General features: G+C 39.7%; 1 protein-coding gene across 3 annotated transcripts in view; it reads right to left on the bottom strand.

The window, feature by feature from the left end:
* BTBD9 (BTB domain containing 9) overlaps nucleotides 1–27,691 on the bottom strand; it is a 419,768-nt gene that overhangs the window by 351,239 nt on the left and 40,838 nt on the right. For all 3 annotated transcript variants that reach the window (XM_059077216.2, XM_067006126.1, XM_067006127.1), the window contains 3 exons: nucleotides 27,151–27,415; nucleotides 15,661–15,880; nucleotides 11,506–11,625 (listed from right to left, as the gene is read on the bottom strand). In XM_059077216.2, the coding sequence (XP_058933199.1) occupies nucleotides 11,506–11,625; nucleotides 15,661–15,880; nucleotides 27,151–27,415 (605 nt within the window). The remainder of the gene's footprint in view (nucleotides 1–11,505; nucleotides 11,626–15,660; nucleotides 15,881–27,150; nucleotides 27,416–27,691) is intronic.

The raw sequence follows: 27,691 nt of genomic DNA on the forward strand, positions 1-27,691 counted from the left end.
TCCTGGGTCAGGATTTCCTAAGTTCCATAAGTAAGTGCTGGGAGAGCTACAGTGACAAAACAGATTCCAAAAGGAGATCTTGAATTGGAAAACTGACACAAGCATGTTAACTTCCTTACAGACAGCATGTACCCAACAATGAACTACCTACAAAAATACATTATTACCTAAGGAGACAGAAGACCTGAATGCAGAAAATTATACGACACTGATGAAAGAAAGTAAAGATGATACAAATAGATGGAGAGATATACGATGTTCTTGGATTGGAAGAATAAACATTGTGAAAATGACTCTATTACCCAAAGCAAGCTACAGATTCAATGCAATCCCTATCAAACTACCACTGGCACTTTTTACAGAACTAGAACAAAAAATTTCACAATTTGTATGGAAACACAAAAGACCCCAAATAGCCAAAGCAATCTTGAGAACGAAAAATGGAGCTGGAGGAATCAGGCTCCCTGACTTCAGACTATACTACAAAGCTACAATAATCAAGACAGTATGGTACTGGCACAAAAAACAGAAATATACATCAATGGAACAGGATAGAAAGCCCAGAGATAAACCCACACACATATGGTCACCTTATCTTTGATAAAGGAGGGAAGGATATACAGTGGAGAAAAGACAGCCTCTTCAATAAGTGGCACTGGGAAAACTGGACAGGTACAGGTAAAAGTATAAAATTAGAACACTCCCTAACACCATACACAAAAATAAACTCAAAATGGGTTAAAGACCTAAATGTAAGGCCAGACACTATCAAACTCTTAGAGGAAAACATAGGCAGAACACTCTATGACATAAATCACAGCAAGATCCTTTTTGACCCATCTCCTAGAGAAATGGAAATAAAAACAAAAATAAACATACGGGATCTAATGAAACTTAAAACCTTTTGCACAGCAAAGGATACCATAAACAAGACCAAAAGACAACCCTCAGAATGGGAGAAAATATTTGCAAATGAAGCAACTTACAAAGGATTAATCTCCAAAATTTATAAGCAACTCATGCAGCTCAATAACAAAAAAACAAACAACCCAATCCAAAAATGGGCAGAAGAACTAAATAGACATTTCTCCAAAGAAGATATACAGATTGCCAACAAACACATGAAAGAATGTTCAACATCATTAATCATTAGAGAAATGCAAATCAAAACTACAATGAGATATCATCTCACACCAGTCAGATTGGCCATCATCAAAAACTCTAGGAACAATAAATGCTGGAGAGGGTGTGGAGAAAAGGGAACACTCTTGCACTGCTGGTGGGAATGTAAATTGATACAGCCACTACGGAGAACAGTATGGAGGTTCCTTAAAAACCTACAAATAGAACTACCATATGACCCAGCAATCCCACTACTGGGCATATACCCTGAGAAAAGCATAATTCAAAAAGAGTCATGTACTAAAATCTTCATTGTAGCTCTATTTACAATAGCCAGGACATGGAAGCAACCTAAGTGTCCATCAACAGATGAATGGATAAAGAAGATGTGGCACATATATACAATGGAATATTACTCAGCCATAAAAAGAAATGAAACTGAGTTATTTGTAGTGAGGTGGATGGACCTGGAGTCTGTCATACAGAGTGAAGTAAGTCAGAAGAAGCAAAACAAATACCATATGCTAACACATATATATGGAATCTAAGAAAAGAAAATGTCATGAAGAGACTAGGGGTAGGACGGGAATAAAACACAGAGCTACTAGAGCACGGACTTGAGGATATGGGGAGGGGGAAGGGTAAGCTGTGACGAAGTGAGAGAGTGGCATGGACATATATACACTACCAAACGTAGGGTGGATAACTAGTGGGAAGCAGCCGCATGGCACAGGGAGATCAGCTCAGTGGTTTGTGACCACCTAGAGGGGTGGGATAGGGAGGGTGGGAGGGAGGGAGACGCAAGAGGGAAGAGATATGGGAACTTATGTATATGTGTAACTGATTCACTTCGTGTATAGCAGAAACTAACACACCATTGTAAAGCAATTATACTCCAATAAAGATGTTTTAAAAATGCATTATTTTTCTAAACAAAAGACACACTGGCTCAAATCCTGGCTCCAGCAGAGGGATTTTTTTCCTTCACTTCTTGGGAATTTTTACTATTCTCTGTATATTACTTGTGAAAATTAACCTAATTTATGGTTCTTCACAGGGAGTCCTCTAGTCTTGTTGAAAGAAGTTTAAAAAAAACTTTAACTGAAACCAAGTCCCAGATATCTGAAACAGTTATTCAGGGTCACATGAAGAGAGAATTGTCAGTCACATACTTTCTCTGAGCTTAGGGACATAGGTAGAATACATGAGCAGGTAGATGGTAAAGAGAGAATTTTGGGGTTTTTTTGGCCACGCCACATAGCTTGTGGGATCTTAGTTCCCCAACCAGGGATTGAACCCAGGCCCTCGGTAGTGAAGGCATGGAGTCCTAACCACTGGACTGCCAGAGAATTCCCGTTAAATAGATGATTTTGACTGCTGAGACCAAGCAGGGAATTTCTAATAAGAACCAAAGATGAAGCTAAAGAAGCAGAAAGGCCCAATGATGGAGAGTTTGGGGTGAAGAGTTTAGATTTGACCAAGTCCACTGCATACTCTGCCTTTGGAGAGAGAACAAAGAGATCCTTTTCCCCTTATTTTTTCCTGCTCAATCCCTTGGTCCCTTTGTCCAAATTATTTCTTCAGTAGGATTACCCATAACTATGCTCCAGCATATCATATATATATATATGTATATATATATGTATATATAATATATATAAATATAAATATATATCTCTGTTATTGCACTGATAATATTTTACTTTATCAATCTTTAGAAAGTTGTCACTCCTATTATATCATGAAATTCTTGAGAGCAGCAACTGTGTCTTGTTCACCATTTTATGGGGGCACCTAAACTAAGTGCCTGCAATATAACACGTATTCAATAAACACCTGTTTGTTGAATAAATGTATGAATGAATAAGTCTTATAAGTAATAGAGTAGAATTGAGGAGAGGGAAAGCAGGAAAGAAAAGATGTTTGATGATCAACTAGGGGGTACTATCTGAACTTAATCCTGAACCTAACTGCTTGGGAAGCAACTGTACCGCTACCATATATAGCTCTTGCCCTTCCAGAATGAAAAACATACAATGGCTATTTGTGGTGGTAATAACAGGTCATTGGTGTTACTAACATCATCTCATACTTATTAAAAGATACTAAGTTATATTCTAAAATTATAAAATAAAATGCAAAGAAAAAGGACAATTCTGTTCTATTTTCTCATGTTTCAAGTCCTCCACTACACACAAAAGAAGCTCAACATGTTATTATCCTTTAAACAAAAATGAAACAAAAACAAAAAGCCTAGATTCAGCTGAAAAACTTAACTACAAACAGCCATGTCTCAAAGGTCTTATGGAATATAAAACACAGTGGAAAATATTTTTGGTCTAATAAGAGGATCTTAAGTGAAAATAATAAATAGGAAATTCCTCAACTTAAAAAAAAAAAAGCAATTCAAGATGTAAAGAGATCTTGTGAAGAGAAATTCCATAATATATGAAACTTGTTTCTAAATACAGCTGGTGGCACAGTGCTTAAGAATCAGTCTGCCAATGCAGGGGACACGGGTTCGAGCCCTGGTCTAGGAAGATCACACATGCCGCAGAACAACTTAAGCCCATGAGCCACAACTACTGAGCCTGTGCTCTAGAGCCCACAAGCCACAACTACTGAAGTCTGCGCGCCTATAGCCCGTGCTCCGCAACAAGAGAAGCCACCACAATGAGAAGCCCGCGCACCGCAATGAAGAGTAGCCCCTGCTCCCCGCAACTAGAGAAAAACCCACGTGCAGCAATGAAGACCCAACGCAGCCAAAAATAAATAAAATAAATAAATTTATTAAAAAATAAATAAATACAGCTGAAGCAAAACAAGTCAGGAGTTGAGAACACCAGGTTCACTCTGTAATAATAAAGTCTAAAATGATCTTATGGCGAACAAAAGGGCAGGAAAATTCAAAGTTCTATTGACAAACTGACAAAACATACATAAAGGATTGCTACACTCCCTTTGGGGCATTTTAAAAGAGAAAACTTCCCCAACTGTTCCTCCTCCTCCTCCCCCTCATCAGTATCCTTGTCATGCAGGTGGCTATGGCCAGCACGAGCAGAGTGTGATCACCCTAGGCCCTCTGTTTCAGCATTCCTGGAAACTGTTCCCGCCAAAAAGGCGGCAAGAGCTTCTCCAGGGCTCCATGTCTCCCCCTACTCTTAAGCAGAGCTATTTCTTCATCTCACAGTCTGCAGAGGCAACGTAGGATTGCGACGTTAACTGTGTAATCACAGACCTGCATATTTAACTTCTCTGAGGCTCAGTTTCCTCATTTGTAAAATGAAGGTAGTTGGTGGTGTTTCTCTCCTAGAGCTATCATGAGAATCATACAAGGGAGCAATGTGCATCTGGCCCACAACAGACACTCAATAAATGTTAGACTGTTCTCTTCCTGTCTCTCCTCTGAGGTCCTGTAACCCTCACTCTCTTTTCCTCACTCCTCCTTTCTTCTGCTCCCTGATTCCTTATAAATATTTAATGAATCTCTCTCCTTTGAGTTACTCTTCTATTTATTTCAAAATTCCAAAGGAAGATTTTAAAAAAGAACTTATTTGATTAAAAAAAATAAGAGAAAAAAACTTATTTGTATGAAACTGAATAGCTCTACTACAGAAGCCCACATATCTGCTATACTTGGCAGACGACAAGTCAAGGGCTGGCTAGCACCTGAACGTACCTCTGCAGACTTCAGGCATAATTAATGCTCCACATGAGTAGAAGGACTTAAATAGTACAAATAGTTTCACATGTTATTTCACAAATCACAGACTTCAGAAAATTTATATTTAAATATGGTTTTATTTTTTTTAAAAGCAATTTTAATCTCTCTTCAGCCCCAAGTAAAATTGTTATGATTTAGTGACACCATGTGGCTACATTTTACTTTGCACTCTTAGAAGAGACTATTCCTCTGTCTGCAGGTTGCTCTATACTAATTCAATTATGGTATCAAAGTTGTAGGTGGCGGTACAATTCAAACTAAGTGTGAACTAAAATGATTACTTTAAAAAAGTGAAACTGTTCCTTCTTCCTTTACAACTGAATAAGGCATTTCTTGACTTCTGAAGACACCAATCATATAAAGAGAGTAAAGGCTAGGCATAATTCTAGCTATGATTATAAAGAACCCTGGTGAACCACTGATTAATGTAAAACTGTCTATCTTTAAAAGTAAATAAATATATCAATGCCCAGGGGGTCAGGGGAAGAACAAAAGAGAAAAGGTGGAAGATACACACGCTGTTGTACAAGGTTAATATGGTAGGGAAAGAATGCTTCCATAAATAGCAATGTTTATTTTCTCATTTGTTTTATGTCTTGTAGATCTATAGCACTGTTAGGTACTATAATCTAATGAAAATGGGTAAAAAAATTATGCTGCATCTACTGATGGCCAGAATGAGAGGGGACTTGGAATGTATGGTAGCAATAAAAGAGATTAAAGTGCCCTAAACCAAAAAACAGTACAGTTTTAGTATTCATTTAATGAGGCCTCCTAGAGTAGACCAGTTACTCTTGAGTAACATTCGATGTACACCAAAGAAAGCCTAAATATCTACAACAATGACCAGAGAATATCACCTCCTTAATCTCAGTTTAAAACACCCAGCTCCCCTCTCAGGTTTTCAATGATCACCTATTTTAAATAACCACTCTCCTCCTCTTGACCCTGGGTCACTATCACAGTATCATTTTCACAACATTTACAATTACCTATTGTGCTCTTATTGTTTATATCTGTCCCTCCCAAATTCTATGAGAGCAGAAATCTTGGCAGTCTTCTTCAGTGTTATGGCCTCAGTATCCAGTACAATGCATAGCACAAAGTAGGAGCTTATTTATGAAATGAGTGAGTAATGGATGAATAAACAGATGAATAAATGAAGAAAAATCTATTTTCTTAGCTGGTGAAGCATGCCTACATTTCTTGTTGTAAGTGAAAGTAGAAGCGTTCTAGTGAGATGTTTTTCATCATTTATGACCTCTACTGTGACCACTGAGACTAGAAGACAGGCCAGCAGATGCTCTACAACACCCTTTTGTCCATGACACATTTGGCACATTATAATCTCTCATTCTAAGAAAAGAAGAAAAAGGAGGGAAGGGAAAACTACAATGATTAAAACACTTTCATTACCAGTCAAAGAAATCAATGAACAGAGTGGAGTATATGCTAGATTTTAGCACATGATAAATATGGCTGTTCATACTAGTGTAGTAAGGAACAATTATTAAATAAATGGTCTTAGTCAACTGACTATCCCTAATCTGAAAATATACATGAAAAATATTCTGGCTGGATTAAATATTTAGATACAAAGATAAAAATAACAAGTAGCAGAAAAAATTTATAAAAATATAACACTCTTTAACATTGGAGTGAGGAACACCTTTCTAAACATGATATCAGACCACCAGAAACCATAAAAAGGACTGACAGAATTGACTACATTTTTTTAAACATAAAATTCTATATGATAAAAAGTACTAATAAAACACTAAAAACTAATAACAAATTGCAGAGTACATGATAGGCAAAAGTATAATCATACATACACAAACATACATCTACATGTATATATACACCGCATATATACGATATATATATGTATACGTATCAAGGTGTACATACCAACATAAAGTTCTCACAAGCCAAAAACAAAAAGATAATCACCCCAGAAGAAAAATATGCAAAAGACAAAAATAGGCTTTTATAAATGAGAAATAACAAATGTCAAGTATTATAAGATACCCTACACTTTACAGACAATAAAAGAAATCCAACTTAAAGTAAGACAATTTTTTACAGATCATAAATCACATTGGCAAAATGCTGACAATGCCTGCATTGATGAGGGTTTGGAGAAAGGGGCATTTCTATGTGCTATTGGTAGAAACTGAGTACAGCCTTATCAGAGGGCAAGCTTCATCAATATTTAAAATGTGTACTACATCATAATTTTATAATTAAAATGTCATAAAAAGACATTTCCAGTTTGATAATTAAAAACAAAAGGAGGGCTTCCCTGGTGGCACAGTGGTTGAGAGTCCGCCTGCCAACGCAGGGGACACGGGTTCATGCCCCGGTCTGGGAGAATCCCACATGCCGCGGAGCAGCTAGGCCCATGAGCCATGGCTTGCTGAGCCTGTGCTTCCGGAGCCTGTGCTCCGCAACAGGAGAGGCCACAACAGTGAGAGGCCCGCGTACCACACACACACACACACAAAAAAAAAAAAAAAAAAGGAGGAGGAAAGAAGCTCAGTTTTGTGTTAAGTGAGTTCATCCGTCCTGTGCCATGTTCAGAACCGTCAAGTTGCACCCTTCTCAACACCCTTTCTGGCCGCTGTGCTCCCCCCCGATTCTCCTCTAACTCTCCGACCAGCCCCTGCAGTAAACCTGTCTGCCACCTACTCTTTCCTTCCCTCTCTCAATAGCTATATTCTTAAGGACTGTGCCTTTAGGCTCACTATTCCTCTCCCTCAACTCCCAGGTTTTATACCAAGTTCACTTTTGTAATTCCAGCTACCAGCCATATGCGGGCTACCTCTACACGCGTTCACATCCATGTTTTCAAGTCTTCTCATATTTCAGCAACATTTTGCAGCTGCCAAATTACCAGCACCGTGTTGAGAAAAAGCCAGAAAAAAAATTTAAAGCATCCCAGGGCACTCAATATTTCCACTCCTTGTTAGTGTTTTTTGTTCAGTTCAGTCCTAGGCTCTACCAACTAAGAAAGCTGTAGAAGGACTTGAAGAGACCTTACTAGATAGCCAAGAAGACAGTTTGAAGGCTGGGGAATTTATGGGTAAAGCAGAAATTTCTTTTTCCTGAAAAAGGCAAAGCTGATAAGATATAAGATGGTTCTGAGTATCATATGAAAAACTGTACCAAAATTGACATCACTTTTCTTCATCTCCAGCTGGGGGCTAGGGGGTTGTTATTAGTCTAAGCTTTTGGCTACATTGAGCAGTCCCCACTTGACCCACAACACATTCCTAAAAAGGACCCAGAAAGAAAGAGCAGACCACTTCCCTCCATTCACTGTTGTGGTTGTAACCATCACTCTGGCTTTGAAGCCTGACGTTATCCTTATCACCATTATCTCAGTGAGGGGAAATGCTGACTAAATTACATTCCACAGGATATATAAACGGCAAATTTTATGTTATATATATTTTACCACAATTAAAAAATGCTTTACCAAACCCAAAATGTATGAAAACTGTTGGAAACATACAAATGGGCAGATTACTAAGATAAAGAGAACCATGGAAGGCATGTGTGTGGACTGGCAATATGGAAAAGTGCTGAAAGGACCACACTCCTGAGATAAGAAACAGTTTCCTCATACTGAGAGCCACCACTGAGAGCCACCATGGCCACAGAGAATGGCAGGATGGCTCTCTTTCTCTGAAGGCCAAACACCAGTTCAGAGTCTCAGAAAGTAGAAAAGGTAATAAAAACAACTATTTACTGAGCCTCTACTTTGGGCCAGGCATTGTGCTCAGTACCTATACATACGCTCTGTCATCTAACCCTCCACAGCAGACGCCAGGAAGGGTGCTGTTATTCCTGTTTCACTGGTGTAGAAATGAGGGCTTGGAGAGGCACAACTTTACTAAGATCACAATGCCAATATTAGATGAAACCAGGATTTGAGAAGAGCTCTAACTCTGCAGCCCATGATTTTCCTACTACCCGATGCTGCTTTACATGCAATTCAACCTAGACTCAAGAGAGAGGGCTGCGTAATCTCACAATTCAGAGTATCTCTTCTTTAGTGAATATATTAGATGAAATCTTTCATCAATATACAGCACTCACATCCTTCAGAATTAACCTCGAAATTCAATTTCCTGAAGAAAAAACAGAAAGTAGACTTTGCGAAGAGTACAGAACCATTTACCACTCCACAGTTTTCCAGCACAGATATACATTTTAACAAATACATGGATAAAAGGCACCAATGAATATATATACATATTAATATTGAATCAGTCTCTCTTCATTACCTGGTCAGTGCCTTGACCCCAAACCTGTGCTAACATTTATAGAGTACCTACTGCATACAAGGTCACAACTTGAGAACTGTGAAATACTGAAAGATTAGAATCCATACTCCTTGCTTCCAAGAGCTTGTAATTTTAGTATGAGAGTGAAGACAAACATGCAAAGGACACTGAAGAACAAAGGTGACATACAAATGTGCAAATTAACTAACACAATGCAAACTGAACACTTATGTGCTAAGGAAATAAAGAATTTATATGTACCCAGTGAAGTCCCTGAAAGAAGTGTATTTAGAACATTGTTTAGGAAGTCAATAAATGATTGTGAAGATAAGAAACAACAAGCATAAGACATCCTTGGATAATCAATAGGGACTTATTCTTGAGTTCATTTTAAAATACTTCCAAAATTCCAAACTATTACAAAAGGCAGAGTTTATGAAGGAATGTAGTAACATAGTAAGTTAAAGTGGTTATAAATATTAAAATGTTTTCTCACTAAAATGCATATCAAGACTCCTTCCTTTTCTTGTTATCACTATCTCTAATATCACCTTCGCTCAGTTTTTCTCAACCAGCATGGGAGCTGGCTATACCAAGACAGAAACTAGAAACATGAAAACAGCCAGGATCTACAACCCAGAAAAACAACATCAACAAAGGCAAGGCCACATAGAAGAGACAAAATAAGGAAAAGGCAGTATAAATAATGCTCATTAATAAATAAGAGGAATTATATTTTCTAAAAGCCAGAGATCACAACTGAGGGTACATGTCTCCCTCCACAGAGTAGGAGTTTTCAGGTGGGTAAAGCACACAGCCTCTATCATAGCTGGTATTACAGTCATGATGATTTGTTCTGGGAGTCATGTTCCTAGTGTTTCAAATTAAATACAAACACACAGTCCTTTGGTCCACATCAGACACTTCGGTTGTTAATGCTGCTTATTTTTTAATCTGATATAGTCATAATAATGTCAGTCGATGCAGACTCAATCCCCTCCTCTACCTCGGGGCCCCTCTGTCACTCTCAAAGTATCCCTAGGCAGTTCTGAGATACAGAATCTTCACTCAATTTCTTGTCCCTCTCATTTTAATCCATTCAAAACTCCTCTGATAGAAGAGCAACTGCTAGACCTGAGACACTTTAGTCCCTCTTTGGGGAAATGAAGTTGATTTTCTTCATTTCCACACAAGAGGATCCTTGGGTAACAATATTGTGTCCAGTCACACCCATAATTTAAAAAATGTAGGTGACATTCTTTACTGTATCAGAGGCTGAAAGGTTTTGTGGAGTTCCTGTGGTAGAAGTAAGAATTCAGCCTGATGCTGTCAGACCATGCGTTTAATAAGTATAAGGGTGCCTTTTGACCGAGAGAGTAAGTGCTATGGGGCATCCCCATCTGCTCCAACTCAGCCACAAAGGGATGTCAGCTGGGGTCACGAGTAGAGGTGTGGAGCGGAGTGGGTTAAGGGGCCAGCTCCACGTGCTCCCTGGCTTACACCCACCATATCCCTTCTTGACACACCTAATTAAACGAACCAATCACTTCTGCCTTCAATCTCTTGAGTTTAGGATAAAGAATATCTGAGGGAAACTTCCAAGAGGAAAATCACAATAGAAAAAACACAACAGAATTTCAGGGGCCTTTAACCACGTTTCCCAAATCCCAAATTCATTACTCATACTGGTTTTGCAGAATTTCAGAAAGAAAGCTTAAAAGATGGCTTACACCTAAAGTAAGAATATGAAATGTTAGAATAGCTTATCAGTACTTTTTAAAACACAAATCTTACATGGAGCTATAATACATAATGACAATAAAAGTTAAGGTGCTCTGGTTGAAGGGAGGGTGTGAGCCTGGACCCCCACCAGCTCAGCCTCCCTTGCCCCAAACCCAACCCCACTAGAAACACCTGCTCTTTCAAACTCCACTGATATCCACTGACCTAGAAAAAGAACATGCACAATGGCATCCAAAAATCTCCTCCTGGCCCTGAGGACAGCCAGGGAAGCCTCCAGAAATATCTCTCATGGCTTTTGTGTAAAGAACCCACACCCTAACAATAACTCTGCTTTCAAGGTATAGCATGGAATTTAAAAAGCATTTCCACTTCTCAGTGTGTCGTCCCTTCTTATTCATTTACATGTCTTTACATAAATATAGTACAAAACAGTTCCACGGTACACTCTAAATATTAAAATGCTTAATTTTCCATAGTATCCTTAAGTTTTTTAGTTGGGATGCATTTAGTAACTGATATCCTGGAAAACTTTTCATCTATGAGACAGAAAAATGAAATCTGTTTCTCAATATCCAGATCTCTTTAAACAAACATCAAAATCATTTATAAGCCATGAGAACTAACCTGCAGACACGGGCTGGAAAATACAACTTTTGCCAAGAACGACAGAGATATTGCGAATGATCAATCACTCTGATCCAATCAAGTTCATCCATTGAGACTTCAATGAAGTATGAATAAGACCTATGAATCAAAAGGAAAAGGGCAGAAAAAAGTATATTAAAATAACAATACAAAGTTATATTTTTTTAGCAGTTTTTTTTTTTTTTCTTTTTGGCTGTGTTGGATCTTCATTGCTGTGCTTGGGCTTTCTCTAGTTGTGGTGAGTGGGGGCTACTCTTCTTTGCGGTGCACGGGTTCTCAATGTGGTGGATTCTCTTGTTGTAGAGCACGGGCTATAGGCGCGCGGGCTTCAGTAGCTGTGGCTCGCGGGCTCTAGAGCGCAGGCTCAGTAGTTGTTACACAGGCTTAGTTGCTCCGCAGCATGTAGGATCTTCCCAGACCGGGGCACGAACCCGTGTCCCCTGCATTGGCAGGCGGATCCTTAACCAGTGCATCACCAGGGAAGCCCCCCAAAGTTATATTTTAATAAAATGTTAAAAGATACAAAAAATACACTATTCATGAAACACATTTTCTGCATAATGACCAAATTCTGATGATGACAAAATGTGTATAGATCCCCCTAACATAGCATTCGCCACAATGTATTGAAATTATCTCTTTGCATGTCTGTCTGCCTCATTAGGTCTCAAGCTGCTTAAGAACACAGACCATGCCATATTTATCTGCATATATCAGGGGTCTAACACAGTGCTTGTCACATATCAGGCATACAAGACATAACACGACCAGGATGCCTTGCATATACCATATTAACAGATTAATAAAGCCATGACAGAGAGAGAACAGAAAACAGAGAAGTGTGCCTTGTCCCTCTACCTTCACTGGCCTGGGCGCCCAGCCCTCCTCTCTCAGGAGGAAAGCCAACTCAGAATGGTTCCTTACAGAGGCCAGCTTATCTCCTGCTTCCTCCCAGTCTCCTACCATCCCACACACAGATACAGCCTGCAGAAAAATAAATGACATGGGTGAAGAGATAATATGTATTCCTTTTCAGTACAACTTAAAATTTGGCAGATAATAATCTAGCAGTAATGAAAACAGCCTATCATCCTCCCCTGGTCAGCTACCCTGGACCATTACATGCTGGTCCCATACTGAACAAATCTATATTCCCCTGTCATAAGCCAAATTTAAATTTGAGATGCAGTTATTACTTGTACTGTAATATCAACAGGAACAATCTCAGAAGATTTAGGTGACCATAAATGTCAGCCTGCAACCAACAGTTGCGACCAGAAAAGGTCAGCTTATTTTGTGTCATCCCCTCATTTTCTGCTGTCCCCTCACTCCCATTCATTTTATTGCTCAGTCTCAAACTGGTTATAACCTTTTATTGATCCTCTCTGGGTTATCAGCAATGCAGGATATAATTTTACAACACATGTGAGAATCTTTTTGGCTTAAGATTCTGAATTTTTCAACTTTGCTTAGAATGATAACTTCTGTGAGAAAGGAACTAGTACATGGTAAAGTTAAGTCCCCCGTGAATGAAACGCACGTACTAAAACAAACTGGGGCCTCCCTGGTGGCGCAGTGGTTAAGAATCCGCCTGCCAATGCAGGGGACACGGGTTCAAGCCCTGGTCCGGGAAGATCCCATATGCCACGGGGCAACTAAGCCCGTGCACCACAACTACTGAGCCTGTGCTCTAGAGCCTGTGCTCTAGAGCCCGCGCGCCACAACTACGGAAGCCCGTGTGCCTAGAGCCCATGCTCCGCAACAAGACCAGCCACCACAATGAAAAGCTGGCACACCGCAACAAAGAGTAGCTCCCGCTCGCCACAACTAGGGAAAGCCCGCGCACAGCAACGAAGACCCAACGCAGCCAAAAATAAACAAATAATTTTTAAAAATAAAACAAAGTGGTCCATAAATATTTAACACTCTGGAAATGATGATAACTACTTTCAGTTTCAAATGTACTAACCTTTTCTTTATTTTTATACTAATTTCATTATTAACTAAACGAGTGAATACATGTAAAGCTTTTAGAACAGTGCCTACTACTATTATTAACCAGAGACTCTTGTAAATAAGATGTGAAATTTGCTCCATTTTGCTAACTAAACACATTATATTCAACGACACATATCAGGAAACATATTCTTAATTAAAAAGAATAAGATAACCTGGAGATAACCTCCAATACCCACGCACATGGGAAATGCTGACTCTCACTTCATAAAGCTTCCCTCACACTTGACTCAAATGGCCTGAAAGGCCAGGGTGGTGGCCAGTGGTGCTAACTAAGGAAATGAACTAACCAGCAAGATCTGCAGGGTCTCATCACCCTTACTATTAAGCCCTTCATGCCCAGACTCAAAGAGGCATGAGTAGGGCCTAGGAGACTGTACACCAGAGACTGGGTGTACAGGTTTAGGTTAATGACGAGCAGCAGTGAGGGAGACTGTTCGGTTCTTGGTCATCCTACTGCTCTGGTACTTCTGCCATGGCTGAACCCAGTGGGTGAAAACATCAGAGTGGCTAGAAAGGAAGGCAGAAACTTAAAGCCACTGTGAAACTGGTGGGTTCCTAGGCTGGAGCCCATCAAGTTTTTTTCACATATTTCTTTTGTTTTGATAATGATATTTATCCACACGAAGACAATTTTTTTCTTCATCCACAGTATAAAGTATACTTTAAAAGTTATCATAATATCCAAAAGTAAGGAATCAAGTAAATAAACAATGGTAACCCATATAGCAGAATACCAAACAACTATTAAAAGTAACATTTTACATGGATAAATGACAAGGCCCTACTATACAGCACAGGGAACTATATTCAATATCATGTAATAAACCATAATGAAAAATATGAAAGAGAATATATATGTAAAACATATTTATATATATATGTACAGCAGAACTTAAACACAACATTATAAATAAACTATATTTCAAAAAAATTTTTTAAAAAAGTAACATTTTATAGGATGGGCTTCCCTGGTGGCACAGTGGTTGAGAGTCTGCCTGCCGATGCAGGGGACACGGGTTTATGCCCCGGTCCGGGAGGATCCGACATGCTGCAGAGCGGCTGGGCCCGTGAGTCATGGCCGCTGAGCCCGCGCGTCCGGAGCCTGTGCTCCGCAACGGGAGAGGCCACAACAGTGAGAGGCCCGCGCACCGCAAAAAAAAAAAAAAAAAAAAAAAAAAAAAAAGTAACATTTTACAGGAATATTTTTAAAAGAGTAGAATATTCACAATGTATTAATTAAAAAGTGAAGTTACTTTTTGTACATCTAACCTTTATTTTGTAAAACTATGTGTGGTTTTACAGGTTCCTGGTGTGTGTGTGTGTGTGTGTGTGTGTGTGTGTGTGTGTGTGTGTGTGTGTGTGTGTGAGAGAGAGAGAGAGAGAGAGAGAGAGAGAGAGAGAGAGAGAGCGAGAGAGCGAGAGCGAGAGCGAGCAACTACGCATCACAAAAAAATACTGGTTAGGGACTTCCCTGGTGGTGCAGTGGGTAATAATCCTCCTGCCAATGCATAAAGAAGGGGTTCGAGTCCTGGTCTGGGAAGATCCCACATGCCAGTGAGCAACCAAGCCCATACGCCACAACTACTGAGCCTGTGCTCCAGAGCCCAAGAGCCACAACTACTGAAGCCCGCGCAGCTAGAGCCCGTGGCTCCACAACGAGAGAAGCCACCGCAATAAGAAGCCCAGGCACCGCAATGAAGAGTAGCCCCCACAAGATACAATTAGAGAAAGCCCACGCTCAGAAACAAAGACCCAACAGAGCCAAAAATAAAATTAATTAATTTAAAAAAACACTGGTTAGACAAATATAAAAATTAATAATAGGCAGTGAGATTACTAGCAATATTTATTTTCTTATTTGTGCTTTTCTACATTTTCTGTTTTCCACAATAAACACATATTCATTACTTTTATAAGCAGAAAAAAGCAAAAAATGTTATTTTTTAAAGAAACACACCCTTTAATTCTTCCCCCAAAACTAAACTTCAAGAGAAATAGCAAAGTGATGATGAAGATATAAACCATCAAATCTCTTAAACCAAAGCAGATGACCACAAAGTTAGACCATCTCAATCAAACATGTCAGTTTCTCTCCAAGTCATGCTAATGACTCACCGGCTATCTCGGTCCCACAGGAGTATCCGTATATGATTGATAATGGACGGCTGACCTAGCTTAATCTCGATGCCAGAACGGCAGTCATCATCAATTGGGTGCCTAGAAAATCCATGATCCAAATCATAATTTTGAGTGTCACCATCTAATAAGGCAGACTTCAGCTCCCCTTTTACCACCTGGGCTCCATATTTCATAGTTGCAATGTTTTCTTCTGGTACTACAGTTAAAAATAGAAGAAGCAAGGTTAATGGTTACTTATGAAATTTTCCATATTTTGGGAAAAAAGATAAAATTCTAGCATTTTAGTTGATGCTAGTATATGCATTTAATGAGAGAGAGGAGATATGGAGTGTCTGTGAGGATTAAGATACCACCACAGTTGAAAATTTAGTGACATCATCACAGCCACAAAGTACCTGGGACTAAGATTACTAAGAAAAAGTTGTAAATACTAGAAAAAACATGTTCTAGGACAAACAAATCAGCTCTACTGAGTTAATTATATTAGTAGCATTAATTTAATACCTACTGGACAAAAATAGCGTGTAAAATGACTGTACCTGCCATCTGGACTGAGCACGAAGTGTAAAAGCAAAGCAAACAGGTCATACATCTTATAAAACAGAAAGAGAAAGGCCCCAGTACAGTGGAGCTGTTGGTCTTACAAGGACGTATTGAATCAATTAGTTAAAAACCAAGAATATGTTTAAAAGAAGATATATTTTTACTTACTTGAATATTTTTAAAAATAAAAATTCAGTCTGTCATCAAAATTAATACTATGATTATAACTAACCCCCCTCCCCTCTCCAACACTAGATGTACTAAGAGTCAATTGTTCCTGGGACTCTGAAGTCCTCTATGCAAATTTTGCTTCACAGATCTAGAACCTATCTTCCAGGTACTAGCATTCTAAAACTGACACTCTCCATGGAGAGATAAGAGGCAGCATAAAGTAGATGTTAAGAGCCTGAGCTTCAAAGTCAGAGTTTAAATAATGGTGCCACCTTTAACCAGATGTATCAATTTGGGGAAGTCACTTTCTCTGAACTTCTATTTCTCAATAGGGCAACATCTATCTCCCACATGTTTTTGTTTAAGGATTAAATGAGATGATCTTTGCAAAGCACAGAGTAAACTCTAAAAAAAAGATTGCCAGTATTATTACAAAATATGTATAAAAAGCATACATAAAACTAAGCACATTTACAGACTATAAATAAATGCTGAATTCTCACAGAATATGTACATCTTGGCTGTGTGATTTGAATAGGAGAAAGTATGAGCTATAATTAGGCTCTTAGGGAAAAGGAGTAAGTAATTCATCATTGCAGATTTCTTGGCAAATGTGGGTTTAAAAACTTTTTTTCAAATGAAGACAGGGAAAGATGATTTAAAAATGAAGCTGAAAAGTGGGGGTTGGGGTGAGTTTAATTAACCTTCAAAAGACTAAGGCAACTGAGAAACCAAACCAAATGAAAACAAAACCTAGTCATGATCTACTTTTACCACCAGAGGCTTAAGTGCTCAGTTTTTAACTTTCTACATTCTATTAGCTCATGAAAATAACACATATTCTTCATATTTATTTTTCATTTATTTAACAAACTTTATTAATTCCTTTGACTTACTCCTCATAATAATCCTTTGAGTGTAGGACTACTATTATATCCATTTCATACATGGGGAAGTGGGGGCAGAGAAAGGGTAAATGGACTTTGTTGCCCAAGGCCATACAGCCAGCAAGGAGCTAAGGTGCTATCAGAACACAGGCAATCTGTTTCCAGGGGCCCTGCCCTGCTACTACCTTCATAAAGGGTTTCTGATGGGAAGACCATACTTTTCCCCTCTTACTAGTCCCTTCCCTCTAAGGTTACTTAGGACCCAAAGGAAAGAAAGTCTATTATAGCTATTTTTCAGAAAGTTGGACTTAAAATGACAAAACCTAAGTTTAAGACTCAGGCTCTACCACTTATTATCCCTGATGAGGCCTCTTAGTCTCTATGAATCTGTTTTCTCATCTAAAAATAATAATATTTTACCCAACCCACCCACGGGGCTACTGTAAAAATTACACTATAAATAATATATGCTAAAGTACTATGGGACTTCCCTGGTGGCACAGTATTTAAGACTCTGCGTTCCCAATGCAGGGGGCCCAGGTTCAATCCCTGGTCAGGTAACTAGATCCCACGTGCACGCCACAACTAAAGGGCCCACCTACTGCTACTAAGGAGCTGGTGAGCTGCAACTAATACCCAGCACAACCAAATAAAAAAAATAAAATAATAAAAAAATAAAGTCTACAAAGTACTCTATAAGAATTCAATTAGTCAAAAAACATATACTGAAGACCCATTCTGTACCAGGTACCCTGTGAGGCACTGGGTATCTCTCAGTGAACCAGACAGAGACAGGCCCTGCCCTCCTGGTGCCTCCAGTCTAGAGATGAAGCACTTTATAAGCAAGCAAAGAAAAGCTTCAAATTTGTGATTTGTGAATCCTCAGTAGAGATGACTTGTGAACCCCCTAGTTTACAGATGAAGATACTAAAAGATACTAAAAACTACAATTGGGAAGATAGAATACCAATAGAGTCAAAGAGTTTTCAAAGTATTAATGGTTCATTGCTATTACTGTCTTTATGTGATAGATGAGACAAATTTTATTTATTTATTATTTATTTGTTTGTTTGTTTATGGCTGCATTGGGTCTTCACTGCTGCGCACAGGCTTTCTCTAGTTGCGGCGAGCAGGAGCTACACTTCGCTGTGGCACACAGGCTTCTTATTGCAGTGGCTTCTCTTGTTGCGGAGCAAGGGCTCTAGGTGCATGGGTTTCAGTAGTTGTGGCACATGGGCTCAGTAGTTGTGGCTCTTAGGCTCTAGAGCACAGGCTCAGAAGTTGTGGCGCACAGGCTTAGTTGCTCCATAGCATGTGAGATCTTCCTGCACCAGGGCTCAAATCCGTGTCCCCTGCATTGGCAGGCAGATTCTAACCATTGTGCCACCAGGGAAGTCCCCAAATTTTAAATTCTAGTTTAGAAGCAAGGAATAGATTCATTCAATCATTCATTTATTTTGAAAAGTCTAGATTCAGGCACTGTGCTAAGTGCTAGGAAAACACAGGGGAAAAGACATAATTACAGTCCTCAAGAAGCTCAGTCTAAGTAGGAGTGTAGGCAAGAAACGCAAAAATGATACTATCAAAGTGGCAAGCCCCTTCAGCCTAGTTACTGGAAACTATGGGAATAGGTTCGTGGTACCATGTACCTATGGCACAGATTTAAACATACACACACACACACACACACACATATACTCACATATAAACCAATAATATAACATAGCAGGCCTAGCAACAGATTGACTTTTAGCCAATAAAAAATCTTGAGGGGAGGGAGCTGGGAAGATGGTAGAAGAGTAAGACGCGGAGATCACCTTCCTCCCCACAGATACGTCAGAAATACATCTACACGTGGAACAACTCCTACAGAACACCAACTGAATGCTGGCAGAAGACCTCAGACATCCCAAAAGACAAGAAACTCCTCATGTACCTGGGTAGGGCAAAAGAAAAAAGAATAAACAGAGACAAAATAATAGGGACAGGACCTGCACCAGTGGGAGGGAGCTGTGAAGGAGGAAAGGTTTCCACACACTAGAAGCCCCTTCGCGGGTGGAGACTGTGGGTGGCGGAGGGGGGAAGCTTCGGAACCGTGGAGCAGAGCACAGCAACAGGGGTGCGGAGGGCAAAGCCGAGAGATTCCCACACAGAGGAACGGGGCCGACGAGCACTCACCAGCCCAAGAGGCTTGTCTGCTCACCCGCCGGGTCGGACTGGGGCCGGGAGCTGAGGCTCGGCCTTCAGTGGGATGGCAGGGAGAGGACTGGCAGCGTGAACACAGCCTGAAGGGCTTAGTGCACCACGGCTAGCCATCCCTCCGGGAAAAAGTCTGGACCTGCTGGAGAGGCAAGAGACTTTATCTTCCCTCTTTGTTTCCTGGTGCGCAAGGAGAAGGGATTAAGAGCGCTGCTTAAAGGAGCTCCAGAGACAGGGCATGAGACGCTAAGGCTGCTGCTGCCGCCACCAAGAATCATGTGTGTGAGCACAGGTCACTATCCACACCTCCCCTCCCGGGAGCATGTGCAGCCCGCCACTGCCAGGGTCTCGTGATCCAGGGACAACTTCCCCGGGAGAACACACGGCGCCTCAGGCTGTTGCAACATCACACCGGCCTCTGCCACCACAGGCTTGCCCCGCACTCCGTGCCCCTCCCTCCCCCCGGCCTGAGTGAGCCAGAGCCCCCGAATCAGCTGCTCCTTTAACCCCGTCCTGTCTGAGCGAAGAAGAGACGCCCTCTGCCGACCTATACGCAGAGGCAGGGCCAAATCCAAAGCTGAACCCCGGGAGCTGTGCAAACAAAGAAGAGAAAGGGAAACTTCTCCCAGCAGCCTCAGGAGCAGCGGATTAAATCTCCACAATCAACTTGATGTACCCTGCATCAGTGGAAAACCTGAACAAACAATGAAGCATCCCAAATTGAGGAGGTGGACTTTGAGAGCAAGATATATTATTTTTTCCCCTTTTCCTCTTTTTCTTGAGTGTATGTGTATGCTTCTGTGTGAGATTTTATCTGTATAGCTTTGCTTTCACCATTTGTCCTACCGTACATGGGCCTCTCACTGCTGTGGCCTCTCTCACCACGGAGAACAGGCTCCGGACACACAGGTTCAGCGGCCATGGCTCACGGGCCCAGCCGCTCTGAGGCATGCGGGATCCTCCCGGACCAGGGCACGAACCCGCGCCCCCTGAATCGGCAGGCGGACCCTCAACCACCATGCCACCAGGGAAGCCCATTTTTTTGTTAATAATTATTTTTTATTTTAATAACTTTATTTTAATCTTACTTTATTTTATTTTATTCTCTCCTTTCCTTCCTTCTATCCTTTCTTTCTTTCTTCTTTTCCTCCCTTTTATTCTGAGCCGTGTGGATGAAAGGCTCTTGGTGCTGCAGCGAGGAGTCAGTGCTATGCCTCAGAAGTGGGAGAGCCAACTTCAGGACATTGGTCCACAAGAGACCTCCCAGCTCCACGTAATATCAAACGATGAAAATCTCCCAGAGATCTCCATCTCAACACCAACACCAAGCTTCCTCAACGACCAGAAAGCTACAGTGCTGGACACCCAATGCCAAACAACTAGCAAGACAGGAACACAACCCCACCCATTAGCAGAGAGGCCGCCTAAAATCATAATAAGGCCACAGACATCCCAAAACACACCACCAGACATGGATCTGCCCACCAGAAAGACAAGATCCAGCCTTATCCACCAGAACACAGGCACTAGTCCCCTCCACCAGGAAGCCTACACAACCCACTGAACCAACTTTAGCTACTGGGGACAGCCACCAAAAACAATGGGAACTACGAACCTGCAGCCTGCAAAAAGGAGACCCCAAACACAGTAAGATAAGCAAAATGAGAAGACAGAAAAACACACAGCAGATGAAGGAGCAAGATAAAAACTCACCTGACCTAACAAATGAAGAGGAAATAGGCAGTCTACTTGAAAAGGAATTCAGAATAATGATAGTAAAGATGATCCAAAATCTTGGAAATAGAATAGAGAAAATGCAAGAAACATTTAACAAGGACCTAGAAGAACTAAAGAGAAAACAAGCAATGATGAACAACACAATAAATGAAATTAAAAATACTCTAGACGGGATCAATAGCAGAATAACTGAGGCAGAAGAACGGATAACTGACCTGGAAGATAAAATAGTGGAAGTAACTACTGCAGAGCAGAATAAAGAAAAAAGAATGAAAAGAACTGAGGACAGTCTCAGAGACCTCTGGGACAACATTAAACATTCGAATTATAGGGGTCCCAGAAGAAGAAGAGAAAAAGAAAGGGACTGAGAAAATATTTGAAGAGATTATAGTTGAAAACTTCCCTAATATGGGAAAGCAAATAGTTAATCAAGCTAAGGAAGCAGAGAGAGTCCCATACAGGATAAATCCAAGGAGAAACATGCCAAGACACATATTAATCAAACTATCAAAAATTAAATACAAAGAAAATATATTAAAAGCAGCAAGGGAAAAACAACAAATAACACACAAGGGAATCCCCATAAGGTTAACAGCTGATCTTTCAGCAGAAACTCTGCAAGCCAGAAGGAGTGGCAGGACATATTTAAAGTGATGAAGGAGAAAAACCTACAACCAAGATCACTCTACCCAGCAAGCATCTCATTCAGATTTGATGGATAAATTAAAATCTTTACAGACAAGCAAAATCTGAGAGAGTTCAGCAACACCAAACCAGCTTCACAACAAATGCTAAAGGAACTTCTCTAGGCAAGAAACACAAGAGAAGGAAAAGACCTACAATAACAAACACAAAACAATTAAGAAAATGAGAATAAGAACATACATATTGATAATTACCTTAAATGTAAATGGATTAAATGCTCCCACCAAAAGACACAGACTGGCTGAATGGATACAAAAAGAAGACCCATATATATGCTGTCTACAAGAGACCCACTTCGGGCTTCCCTGGTGGCGCAGTGGTTGAGAATCCGCCTGCCGATGCAGGAGACACGGGTTCGTGCCCTGGTCCGGGAAGATCCCACATGCCGCGGAGCAACTAAGCCCGTGAGCCATGGCCGCTGAGTCTGTGCGTCCGGAGCCTGTGTGCTCCGCAACGGGAGAGGCCACAACAGTGAGAGGCCCACATACCGCAAAAAAAAAAAAAAAAAAAAAAGAGACCCACTTCAGACCTAGAGACACATACAGACTGAAAGTGAGGGGATGGAAAAAGATATTCCATGCAAATGGAAATCAAAAGAAAGCTGGAGTAGCAATTCTCATATCAGACAAAATACTTTAAAGACTATTACAAGAGACAAAGAAGGACACTACATAATGATCAAGGGGTCGATCCAAGAAGATATAACAATTGTAAATATTTATGCACCCAACATAGGAGCACCTCAATACATAAGGCAAATGCTAAGAGCCATAAAAGGGGAAACTGACAGTTACACAATCATAGTAGGGGACTTCAACACTCCACTTACACCAATGGACAGATCATCCAAAATGAAAATAAATAGGGAAACACAAGCTTTAAATGATACATTAAACAAGATGGAGTAAATTGATATTTATAGGACATTCCATCCAAAACAACAGAATACACATTCTTCTCAAGTTCATATGGAACATTCTCCAGGATAGAGCATATCTTGGGGTCACAAATGAAGCCCTGGTAAATTTAAGAAAATTGAAATTGTATCAAGTCTCTTTTCCAACCACAACACTATGAGATTAGATATCAATTACAGGAAAAAAATCTGTAAAAAATACAAGCACATGGAAGGTAAACAATACACTACTTAATAACCAACAGATCACTGAAGAAATTAAAGGAGAAATCAAAAAATACCTAAAAACAAATGACAATGAAAACATGACAACCCAAAACCTATGGGATGCAGCAAAAGCAGTTCTAAGAGGGAAGTTTATAGCAGTACAATCCTACCTTAAGAAACAAGAAACATCTCAAATAAACAACCTAACCTTACACCTAAAGCAATTAGAGAAAGAAGAACAAAAAAACCCCAAAGTTAGCAGAAGGAAAGAAATCATAAAGATCAGAGCAGAAATAAATGAAATAGAAACAAAGAAAACAATAGCAAAGATCAGTAAAACTAAAAGCTGGTTCTTGGGCTTCCATGGTGGCGCAGTGGTTGAGAGTCCACCTGCTGATGCAGGAGACATAGGTTCATGCTCCGGTCCAGGAAGATCCCACATGATGCAGAGCGGCTAGGCCCATGAGCCATGGCCACTGAGCCTGTGCGTCTGGAGCCTGTGCTCTGCAATGGGAGAGGCCACAACAGTGAGAGGCCCGTGTACCGCAAAAAAAAAAAAAAAAAAAATCTGGTTCTTTGAGAAGATAAACAAAATTGTAAAACCATTACCTAGACTCATCCACAAAAACAGGGAGAAGACTCAAATGAATAGAATTAGAAATGAAAAAGGCGTAGTAACAATCGACACTGCAGAAATACAAAGGATCATGAGAGATTACTACAAGCAACTCTATGCCAATAAAATGGACAACCTGGAAGAAATGGACAAATTCTTAGAAAGGTATAACCTTCCAAGACTGAACCAGGAAGAAACAGAATATATGAACAGACCAATCACAAGCAATGAAATTGAAACTGTGATTTAAAGTCTTCCAACAAACAAAAGTCCAGGACCAGATGGCTTCACAGGTGAATTTTATCAAACATTTAGAGAAGAGCTAACACCCATCCTTCTCAAACTCTTCCAAAAAATCGCAGAGGAAGGAACACTCCCAAACTCATTCTATGAGGCCACCATCACCCTGATACCAAAACTAGACAAAGATACTACAAAAAAAGAAAATCACAGACCAATATTACTGGTGAATATAGATGCAAAAATCCTCAACAAAATACTAGCAAACAGAATCCAACAACACATTAAAAGGATCATACACCATGACCATGTGGGATGCAAGAATCCCAGGGATGCAAGGATTCTTCAATATACGCAAATCCATCAATGTGATACACCATATTAACAAATTGACGGAGAAAAACCATGGGATAATAGATGCAGAAAAAGCTTTTGACAAAATTAACACCCATTTATGATAAAAACTCTCCAGAAAGTGGGCATAGAGGGAACCCTACCTTAACATAATAAAGGCCATATACAACAAACCCACAGCAAACATCATTCTCAATGGTGAAAATCTGAAAGCAATTCCACTAAGATCAGGAACAAGACAAGGATGTCCACTCTCGCAACTATTATTCAACATAGTTTTGGAAGTCCTAGCCATGGCAATCAGAGAAGAAAAAGAAATAAAAGGAATACAAATTGCAAAAGAAGAAGAAAAACTGTCACTGTCTGCAGATGACATGATACTATATATAGAGAATCTAAAGATGCCACCTGAAAACTACTAGAGCTAACCAATGAATCTGGTAAAGTTGCAGGATACAAAGTTACTGCACAGAAATCTCTTGCATTCCTATACACTAATGATGAAAAATTTGAAAGAGAAATTAAGGAAACAGTCCCATTTACCACTGCAACAAAAAGAATAAAATACCTAGGAATAAACCTACCTAAGGAGACAAAAGACCTATATGCAGAAAACTGTATGACACTGATGAAAGAAATTAAAGATGATACCAACAGATGGAGAGATATACCATGTTCTTGGATTGGAAGAATCAATATTGCGAAAATGACTATACTACCCAAAGCAATCTACAGATTCAATGCAATCCCTATCCAATTACCAATGGCATTTTTTCCAGAACTAGAACAAAAAATCTTAAAATTCGTGTGGAGACACAAAAGACCTCGACTAGCCAAAGCAGTCTTGAGGGAAAAAAACGGAGCTGGAAGAATCAGACTCCCTCACTTCAGACTATACTACAAAGCTACAGTAATCAAGACAACATGATAGTGGCACAAAAACAGAAACACAGATCAACGGAACAAGATATAAAGCTCAGAGATAAACCCATGCACCTGTGTTCAACTAATCTATGACAAAGGAGGCAAGGATATACAATGGAGAAAGGACAGTCTCTTCAATAAGTGGTGCTGGGAAAACTGGACAGCTATATGTAAAAGAATGAAATTAGAGCGCTCCCTAACACCATACACAAAACTAAACTCAAAATGGATTAGAGACCTAAATGTAAGACTGGACACTATAAAACTCTTAGAGGAAAACATAGGAAGAACACTCTGACATAAATCACAGCAAGATTTTTTTGATCCACCTTCTAGAGTAACGGAAATAAAAAGAAAAATAAACAAATGGGACCTAATGAAACGTAAAAGCTTTTGCAAAGCAAAGGAAACTATAAGACGAAAAGACAACCCTCAGAATGGGAGAAAATATTTGCAAACGTATCAATGGACAAAGGATTAATCTCCAAAATATATAAACAGCTCATGCAGCTCAATATTAAAAAAACAAACAACCCAATCCAAAAATGGGCAGAAGACCTAAATAGACATTTCTCCAAAGAAGACATACAGATGGCCAAGAAGGACATGAAAAGCTGCTCAACATCACTAATTATTAGAGAAATACAAATCAAAACTACAATGAGGTAGTAACACCAGTTAGAATGGGCATCATCAGAAAATCTGCAAACAACCAATGCTGGAGAGGGTGTGGAGAAAAGGGAACCCTCTTGCACTCTTGGTGGGAATGTAAATTGATACAGCCACTATGGAGAACAGTATGGAGGTTCCTTAAAAAAACTAAAAATAGAATTACCCTATGACCCAGCAATCCCACTACTGGGCATATACCCAGAGAATACCATAATTCAAAAAGACACATCCACCCCAATGTTCATTACAGCACTATTTACAATAGGCAGGTCATGGAAGCAAACTAAATGCCCGACAGACTAACAGATAAAGAAGATGTGGCACATGTATACAATGGAGTATTACTCAGCCATAAAATGGAACCAAATTGGGTCATTTGTAGAGACGTGTATGGATCTAGACACCCTCATACAGAGTGAAGTAAGTCAGAAAAACAAAAATTGTATATTAACGCATATATGTGGAACCTAGAAAAATGGTACAGATGAGCCGGTTTGCAGGGCAGAAATAGAGACACAGATGTAGAGAACAAACGTATGGACCCGAAGGGGGGAAAGTGGCGGGTGTGTGTGTGTGTGTGTGTGTGTGTGTGTGTGTGTGTGTGTGTGTGATGAATTGGGAGATTGGGATTGACATATATACACTAATATGTATAAAATGGATAACTAATAAGAACCTGCTGTATAAAAAAATAAATTAAATTTAAAAATTTTAAAAAAAGAATTGTATTATCTTCACTTAAATAAATAAATAGGAAAAAAATAATGGGTTTTTATCTCAAAGGTTTATTGTGAGAATTAAATCATCATGTAGGACTGTTACTGATACATATAAGCACTTCATAAGCATTCATTGCTATTATTTTTATTAATAAGAAAAATACCATATAAGTATTGGAAATGCTATGCAAGTGTTACCCATTATTATTGTAATTTAGAATCTCCGTGTTCATGGCACCTAAAATAATAATAAGTATATAGCATGTACTCAGTACTGATTTGATGGAGGAAAGGAGGAAAGGTCTTAACATGAGAAAGTAACTTTTGACATTCTAGGGAGTGACTAGAGAAATTTGTCCAGAAATGGCAAGAAATACCTATTTTGTGGTCTACAGAGGCTAAGCAATTTCAGGAGGAATTAGCAGGAGAAGGAGTCGGAAAGGCATTCCACAGGAAGCAGAGCTCTATCTTCTCAGATTGACATATACCATGTTTACCTGAACTAGTTTTGTAGCTGAGCCTGTCATAGGATGCAAACAAAACTTCATGGTGAGATTAGCACAAACAGCTACTTACTGAGCATGCCTCTATAATTAAGGTCCATGTCCCGGCTCTCTGATCGAACTTTAATAGCATCCAGAATGGCATCAGGAGACAACAGTCCCGAAGGCCTCACGACATTCAGAAGTTCAGTGAGGCTCATCAGAGGCAAACGGACAGCCTGCATGATTTCAGCATGATTCTCCTTTGAATTATGCTTACACCAGTTTAACAAGGCTAAGAAGATATCTTTTTCAGGAGCTGCAAATGAATCTCTTAATACGATGTTTAAAAGTGCTGTCTGTAAAGGATAAAAAGGAAAAATTCCAGTTATTATGGAGCTCAACCATGTACATGATCAATCAGTAAAACTTTACTGAGCTGCAGGTATCACTTATATTTAAGCAGTTAACTCTTCTTGACCATCTTCTTTCCTTATTCTTTGTGCCATGTACTCTCTTGCCCATTATGGCTTGTATGAATACCCGTAGGCATCTTGTACCTAGTCTTTCCAGCACATTTGCACCCATCTTTAATAAAATAACAAGAAAAACAGCAGTGTGAGACGCTGTCATTC

This window comes from Kogia breviceps, chromosome 10 (genome assembly GCF_026419965.1).
Source record: "Kogia breviceps isolate mKogBre1 chromosome 10, mKogBre1 haplotype 1, whole genome shotgun sequence".
Classification (NCBI taxonomy): Eukaryota; Metazoa; Chordata; class Mammalia; order Artiodactyla; family Physeteridae; genus Kogia; species Kogia breviceps.